The sequence below is a fragment of the Helianthus annuus genome, chromosome 11 (assembly GCF_002127325.2).
Source record: "Helianthus annuus cultivar XRQ/B chromosome 11, HanXRQr2.0-SUNRISE, whole genome shotgun sequence".
Taxonomy (NCBI): Eukaryota; Viridiplantae; Streptophyta; class Magnoliopsida; order Asterales; family Asteraceae; genus Helianthus; species Helianthus annuus.
This window is the reverse complement of record NC_035443.2, coordinates 129,936,279-129,944,648: the sequence shown is the minus strand read 5'-3', so window position 1 is coordinate 129,944,648 and position 8,370 is coordinate 129,936,279. Positions and strand designations below refer to the sequence as shown.

The 8,370-nt window shown below is 37.1% G+C and overlaps 1 protein-coding gene across 1 annotated transcript; it reads left to right on the top strand.

Annotated features, from left to right (window-relative positions):
* Nucleotides 1-5,369: 5,369 nt before the first annotated feature.
* Nucleotides 5,370-8,098, top strand: LOC110921826 (peroxisomal membrane protein PMP22). Its single transcript, XM_022166158.2, has 7 exons — nucleotides 5,370-5,613; nucleotides 6,142-6,240; nucleotides 6,441-6,542; nucleotides 6,644-6,719; nucleotides 6,905-6,975; nucleotides 7,082-7,167; nucleotides 7,792-8,098. Exons 1-7 carry the CDS (start codon nucleotides 5,545-5,547, stop codon nucleotides 7,841-7,843), a joined length of 555 nt encoding a protein of 184 aa, XP_022021850.1. The 5' UTR covers nucleotides 5,370-5,544; the 3' UTR covers nucleotides 7,844-8,098.
* The last annotated feature ends 272 nt before the right edge of the window (nucleotides 8,099-8,370 follow it).

The following is an 8,370-nucleotide window of genomic DNA, read 5'->3' as shown; positions in this document are numbered from 1 at the left end:
GATTTGCAATTAGTTAGATAAATTTAGTCTTAAAACCAAACAATCAAATTTCTAAATTTTACTTTCTGCAATTTAGTTTAATTTTAGTTAAGTACAAAACTACATAATCAACATACATTCCACAGACATCCTGTGTTCGATACCCACTTGCTGCTAGCTATTTAGTTGTAACTGGATTAAAGTTGCGTGAGACTACGACTTCACGTCAACTTGTAGATACCTTAAATCGATATGAGATACATCAATCAAGAAGGGCCATGCTTAGAATCAAACATTCGGAAGCATATACTAACCTTGATCTTCTTCTCTACTTAGGGGGAATTGAAAAACCCTAACCCGTCAAAAACTTATGAGATGAAAATCGATCGGCGGGATTAGGATACTCTCCATTAAGGTTGTTCAAAGAGAAGATGTAAACGTGAAGAATGAAAAGGAATTCAAACGATGGGGAAAATAAAGAAGATCACTCTAAACCAAATTAGGGGTTTCAATTGTTGGTGACAAAATAAAGGTAGATGAAGAGGTGTGGTGTAATCCCGCCTAAATGCAATCAAGTTGGTTTAAGGAGATGTCAAGTGACAATAAATGGTTTAAGAGGCTGACAAGTGGTCAAAATTGTTTTGTTTTAATATAAGTAGTAGATGTGTATTTACTCTAGTGGAGTGGTGCAATTACTCTAGAGTGATTACATAATTACTTTACTAATGTAAATAGATGAACTTTTTTTAGATTCTAAGACTAAAATACATGCTTGACAAGATAAGGAAAAAATTTTTAAAAAATTGATATAATGAGATAGTAGTTTCATAAATTTGGATATCAAGCATTAACTTCATATGGCATGTGAGTTTGTTGATGGTTAATGGTGGTGGTTCTTTGTTGCAAAGAGGTAGAGGAAAGGTAGGGGTGGCAATTTCCAACACCACCTGAAACACGAAATAAACAGATAGGTTTATGATAGAATGGGCCATCCTTGGTTTAGGTGTAGAATGTACTTAAAGAAAAATGAGTTGAAATGGATTAGTTGCATGTGTTAAGAAGAGGAGCATTGATGGAGGTGCAAGTCGAACATGGGAAACTACTATTTAAGGTTTGTATATTGATGGAGGTTGTTCGTAAACTATTGCATCCTTGTAATAAAGCATGCCATGTGTAAGAAATGTGTATGGATCAGGGGGTTCTGGGTCATCATCCATAAAAAACAATCTAGGAGCAGGGAGTGCACATTTCGATATGACTTGAGCAATAACACAAAAGGTGTACTCGAAAGGCGTATCAATAATATCCAAAATATCAAGGTTCGGTTGCCCAGGGAGTGGATTACCTAGAATAATTGAACATGATGAACAAAAGCCCCAACCACCATCCCTAGTATTAGTGCCCAAAATAGCAGACTTCTGGTCAAATTCAATAATCGCAAGTTCTACTTCCCAATTATGAATATCAACCTAGAAAAATCGAATATCATTGCCATGGAAAACATCATAAGCAAAACCAAAACAAGTATGAAATATATCCTGAAAATCATTGAAATGCATCTGAGATTTTTCGTTGGCATCAATAACAGTCACAACATCACTATTAGATTGGTTGTGATATGAGACCAAATAGATGATCTCAACTGAAACAGGAGTATTAACAAGGGGACCGGGATCAAAACAGAAGTCAATCCATTGCAAAGTAGCTTTAAAATACGTGTCAACTGTCAAGGCCATCAAACATAGTAGCAGAACTATCAATTCAAATAGGTTTTCGGACTACCAGTAAGAACGATTTGTGTACTCTCATGAGATACCTAAACATGAACCTTTGAAGTTCGAAAGTTATTTGTCCGACTACCATCACTAGAAAATGAATCCAAAGGCATGGAATAATGATTTTTTTCTTAAATTATATGGATAAGAGAAAAATGACACATGAATAAGATTTATAATTTAACCCAAACCACGAACACCCAAAAGTGTAATTTATTCAAGTGAAACTAATTATATACTACTCTAATTTTCAACATTTCTAAGCATTGAGTGTTGTACTCTATAGTTTAGTTATAGTATGTGCAATGTTGTTGGTACTTTGTGTAATGTTAGGTTGTAAGGTGGTTTTAATAGAAACCATTTGCTAGATTTCTAGGTTGTGGTTTTGGTATAAAAGAAAAACACTTTCCTCCCTCTCTTGTAAAATCGCATATACTTTTCCCCTCTCTCTTTCAACTTTCCCCTCTCTCTCAACTTTCCCCTCTCTCTCTCTAAAGTCTCAGATATTCTTCTAGATTCATAATGTCTGCTGGAGTTAGAACGGCGAAGCCATCTTTACACGAGGTTGATTTGCCGACAATATCAACTTTAAAGCAATTTTCGTGTCGGTTGTGATGAACTGGTTTGTTGGCGGTCGTTTAACACCCGTCGGTTATGATGAACTCGGTGTGATGTTGTCACCTTTTGGTTCATCGGAAGTTTGTATGATGGTTTATCACATACCCGGCGTTTTTTGTGGTTGTGGTTTGGTTGGGTTGTGCCATTGTGATGAACTCGATGTGATGTTCTCACTTTTTGGTGCGTTGGCAGTTTGTACCTTTGTTTATCATAAACCTCTTGGATTTTTTTTTGTGGTTGTGGTTTAGTCCGGTTGTGATGAACTCGGTGTGATGTTATCACTTTTTGGTACATTGGCAGTTTGTAAAGTGGCTTATCACAAACCTGTCGTTTTTTGTGGTTGTGATTTGGTGTTAATGAAGCCGGTCAGTTAAGCATCGGCCAGTGGTTTATGTTTTGAGAGTTTTAGGCTTTTGCGTTTTGTCACATGGTGACGATGAGACACATCTCATCCGAGTATTGTTTACGGATGACGGCCATGAGGAAGTTAATTTACATCTGAGCCTTTTTCTTTATGATGATCTGAGTCGATTGTTTCTATTGTTTTCGTTTTGTTCTTTCTTTTGAAGAGTTTAATGAAACGGTTATGTTGGTGGTGGTGGCTGTGGTCGTGATGGTGGAGGTTGTCGTGACGATGGTGGTGTTGTATGCTAAACGAAAGTGGTATTACCTACTGAAATGGTTAACGTGTGTTAACAAGGCACTGTAAAAGAGTTTATAGGAATATTGTGAAATATTTTTTCAGGGCCAACAAAATAATGAATTGCTCTATAGTAAACTTAACATGGTACAATGTGATCTTGATTGAAGATAATACGATTAAATAATTAAACAGTATACATACTTATTCTTTATTCGGTTGATCAGTTTATCAAACTAATCAGTTTTAATACCTGTTAAGTAATTTAATTAAATGTTCTCTATTTGGAAAGGTAATAAACAAAAAGTTTATTAAGGTTGTCACAATGTGTTATTAAAAAAGTGGACTAACATGATATTCTACTGAATTGTGAATGTACATTGTGAGATTATAAATATTTAATACATTATGAGATGTTAATATGATATGAATTGTGAATGTACATTATGAGATTATAAATGTTTAATACATTATGAGATGTTAATATGATATTAGGCCGTGAGGTATGGTGGGGTGGGGGTTGAGACTTGGGTTGGGCATTTGGTTACACGTGTCTGCGGAGCCAGCCCACTGCCGGGTTACGTGTCCGCGGGGTATGGCGGGGCGTGGGTTGGGCTTGGGTTGGGTGAACCGCGTGGCATAAATGGTTTTTTTTTTTTTTAAATACAAAAAAATTATAAAAAATCACACAACATTTATAAAAAACCTACAACTTTATTAAAATTTTAAAAATTACATAATCCTAAAAATTACATAATTTCTAAAAATTACAAAATAAAAAAACCTAAAGCGTTAAAAAAATTTCAAAAAGGTCGATCTTGTCGAACGCCTTGTTTTCCTTGCCTCGAAACTCTATGTTCGCCACCGCCACCCGGTCCTCGTGGCTTAACTCGCCACCGGGAACCGCATCGTAGTAAGCTTTGAAACGCTCGAGCTTGGGTCGTAGCTCGCGCCATTTATGTTGGCACGCGTTGAGGTTGTGGCGGTCGTTACCGACGTTTTGTCGGTAGGCCGCAAACGCTTCCGCCCAATATTTTGTTTGGCCCGGTGGCCGGCGCTTCATAGCGTCGACGACGCTTGTTACGAGTGTCATTTCCTCTTGACGGGTCCAGGATGCCATTTCTTCTTGGGTTCGTGGGATGGGGGAACCAGCGGGGTAGCGGGTTACCGACAGTGGGTGTTGGGTTCGTGGGATGGGGGACTGGTGGGGTTGGGGTTGCAATATATAGGGCCTTTGGGTGACCCGGGTGGCGGTTATAGAATATAGCGGGATGGGGGGACCAATTTGAATTTTAAATTTCAAAATTTAAAACAAACACCCGCCTGACGTGGCGGGGTGAGCAAATCAGAGTCCGCCAGCTCGCTTGGCCAAACCGCCCCACGCCCGGCTTGAAACCCAAGCCCCAAGGGCCACGCCACAAACCCAAGCCCATCCGGGGTGGTGACTTGGGCGTTTTACCCCAACCTACGCCAAAAGTCCCGCCCCATACCCCACGGCCTTAAACCTTAGAAACGTGGATACACTCAACCTATAATAATGCAAAATAAACATGGCTTAAATAAGTAGCTTAGGATTTATAATTTTGTGTACTTTATTTAATTACCCTTTTACTTTTATATGGATATTCCATATTTTTCAAAGAGTAAAATGGAGGCCGTCTAAATCAATCAATGTAGATATGTAAATGATTTGATTTCTCTGTATATTACATATTTCAAGTTATTTTGTTCAAGTTATTTTGACTGGAGCAGGTGAAAACATGAGGACACATAGGTGGGTCTATTGGTTCATTCGCCATTAATGGCATAAATTAATATAAATAAATATGGTAAACGGAATTGTTATTTTGTTTAAGAGTACTTTGACCATAAAAAGAAATCCTTTTATCTGCAACGTACCGCTATAAGACACCGTTGTGTTCATGTTCTCTAAGAAAACCCCGCCATAACCTGGTGGATGTTAAACCTATTGTTCTTAATTAGTAAGCCCCGGCTACAACGCAGCGAGGGGTTAAATCTAGTTATAATTTTTAATTTTAAACAAATACTACGAAACTAACATGCTACTAAACAAACTTTTATCAACACATGGCCTATTGATCCAAGTATGATATTTGTTCTCTATAAAAAAATAAAATAGGTGCAAAATTTTGTTGGTATGTGATTAGATAAATGTATAAAAATCTTATATTTAGAAAAACTTTTCATCAATTCAACAAAGCTTCGCGGCCGTCAGCCCCTGGGCCCTAGACCTTGAAGAGTTGAAGCAACTCTCGTGTAGATTGTAACTCAATTGTCAAAAAAAGGGGACTAAATATCTTATTTCCTAGGAAAAAACCAAATAAAAAATTCACTTCAAATCATGTGAAGACAACGTGTCACACACCAGGCGAATTAAAAAGCCAAAAACTATCTAATTTCCGAGAAAAAACCAAATAATTCACTTCAAAATAGTGAAGAAACGTGTGACACACCAGACGAATTTAAAAGCCGAAAAAACACACATTGAATCTTGACAACAAATCCTCAAAAATGTCGATCGCAAAAAGAGGGCTTCAACAGTACTTACTACAGCTTCAACAGCATCCCCTAAGAACAAAGGTACAATCTTTATTTAATCCCCTAGTTTGTTTTCAATTTCAAGAATTGGGTTTTGTTTGTTTTGATGAATTAGAATCTGGGTATGTTTCATTTGATGATCTTGAACTGATTTTCCTTCGATTTTGTGTTTTTAGTTTGATCAAGAACTGTGTTTTGTGATTCTTGATTGATCATGAATTGGGTTTTCTTTAATTTAATGAATTAGAAACCAGGTATGTTTTGTTTGATGATCTTTCAACTGTTTTTGCCATTTATTTTGTGTTTTTAATTCAGTCATGAATGAACTGTGTTTTGTGATTCTTGATTTGTAAGAATTGGGTTTTGTTTATATTGATGAATTGGAATCTGGGTATGTTTCAATTGATGATCTTGAACTGTTTTTCCTATCAGATTGTGTTTTTAGCTCAATCATGAATTGGGTTTTGTTTAATTTAATGAATTAGAAACCGGGTATGTTTTATTTGATGATCTTCAACTGTTTTTCTTATTGATTTTGTGATTCTTGATTGAATTTGGTTACAATTTTAGGCTATAACGGCTGGAGTATTATCGGCGATCAGTGACATTGTTTCTCAGAAGCTCTCCGGCATCCAGAAACTGCAAATCCGTCGTCTTCTTCTCAAAGTGGTATGATTTGATTATCTTTCATTTTAGGGTTTAATTGAATATTTGGTGGATCTTATGATTCAGTTTGATCTGTTTTTGTTGACTTTTTGAAGTCAATCCGTTGACTTTATCATTTATCAGAAATCTTGGATTAATCTTTAAGATGATTTGAGAGATTTTGTTTTGGTTGTATGGTTTGATTAACATGCGAAGTTATGCAGCTTTTCGGGTTTGCATATCTTGGACCATTTGGGCATTACTACCACATATTGTTGGATAAGTTGTTCAAGGGCAAAAAAGACTCGACAACGGTTGCCAAAAAGGTATTCTTATCAACCTTTGAATGCGCGTGTCAACAGAAATTTACAATCTTACAAGTTACAACCAAATTGTGCGATCGGTAATTGTTGATTTTATCTTGCAGGTGGTGGTCGAACAGTTGACATCCGGTCCATGGAATAACTTGATCTTTATGCTCTACTATGGGTTCATTATTGAGGGTAGGGTTTTACTGCTCGGGATATTACATCTTAATACGTTACACTTATATTTATTTTTTATTAAATAAACGAATGTATTAATAGATGAGTCAGTTTAAAATTAAAATGTTAAGTGGGTGTTTGGATATGTGTTTCGAAAGTGATTGTCGTGGTTTGAAGAATAACTTATGTCACAATATATGCAGGCAGACCGTGGATCCATGTGAAATCCAAAATCAAGAAGGAATACCCGACAGTACAGTATGCAGGGTGGACGGTACTTCTCTTTTTCCGTTTTTATTGTTATGCTTTAACTTTCTGTTGAGTTTCCCATATTTTAAACTTTTGTAACAAGCGAATAATGTTTATTAACCAATGTTCAGTTCTGGCCGGTAATCGGGTGGATAAACCACCGCCACGTGCCGCTGCAATTTCGTGTCATTCTCCAAAGCTTTGTCGCAATGTGCTGGTACGTGTTTTCCGTTTATAACAAAGACTGAAAGGTCTATTTGGTTACGTCGTTTTTCACCATTCTTTTATCATCATTGATAGGGGTGCAAACGAGCCGAGTCGAGCCCGAGCTCGATTAACTTATGAGAGCTCGGGCTCGAGCTCGGCTCGATTCGAGCTTTGTTTTCTCAAGCTATAGCTCGGCTCGTTTATTGTCTATTAGTTAATTAGTTAATATATTAAATAAAAATGATATAAATAATAGACTTTTAGGCTCGCGAGCTCGATAAGTGAAGCTCGGGCTCAGGCTCAGGCTCGTTTACTAAATAAGCTTATTTTTAGGTTCGAGGTCGGCTTGTAAACAAGTTTAAATAAGCTCGGCTCGGCTCGGCTCGTTTACACTAAGGCTCGACGAGCCTAACGAGCTTCACATGCGAGGCTCGAGCTCGGGATCGATAAACAAACGAGCTTTATTTTAGGCTCAAGCTCGGCTCGGGCTCGATAAGGCTCGGCTCGTTTCGAGCTTTTTCTCGAGCCGATCTCGAGTAACTCGCGAGCCGCTCGGCTCGTTTGCACCCCTAATCATTGATAACAAATTGATGAACATGACCTAATTTTCTTTATTTTCAAATTCAATTTATAGGGGTATATTCTTGAATTTAAGAGCAAGATCAAAGACATTGACCAAAGATTAAGCAAATTTAAAGGAGCTTCTCAAATAACATCTTCTGTGTGCTGTGTTATTATGGTAAAATACTATAAAATTGGCTCTTTACAATTTTTTTTTTTTTTTTTACTTTTTTTTCTGAATATGCAAAAACAGCAAGATGGGTTCCGTCCCGTTATCGTGTATCTTGATTTAAAAGCTTGTGTTGTATTAAAGCTTTGTATTGTCACAGTGATTGATTAGAAACAATGATATGGTTAGATTTTACGCTTCATTTTGATCATTTGCTTAAACGATCCAGTTTTTTTAACATGACAAGTATATTGTAATCAATCATTTATGTCATTGATTGAAGCCATCATATGGGTGGTGTTGTAAAGATCCTGTTGTAGTGCTTGGATGGAGGACCCGTTGGATGTTAGTTGGCGCCTGCGGATCGAACACTATGAGGCTTGTCACGAGGGAAGCAGTATATATGCGAGTAAGTTGTGAATGCGTGACCATTCGTTTTGAGATAGGGGATTTATTGGCTGGAAGTTTGATATGTTTTGTCAT

Bases quoted from the DNA above. Each gene is read 5' to 3' on its own strand.
- LOC110921826 (XM_022166158.2), top strand. From the start codon at position 5,545: ATGTCGATCGCAAAAAGAGGGCTTCAACAGTACTTACTACAGCTTCAA. The intron at 5,614-6,141 runs GTACAATCTTTA...TTACAATTTTAG, and splicing joins AGCATCCCCTAAGAACAAAG to GCTATAACGGCTGGAGTATT. The intron at 6,543-6,643 runs GTATTCTTATCA...TTTATCTTGCAG, and splicing joins CGACAACGGTTGCCAAAAAG to GTGGTGGTCGAACAGTTGAC.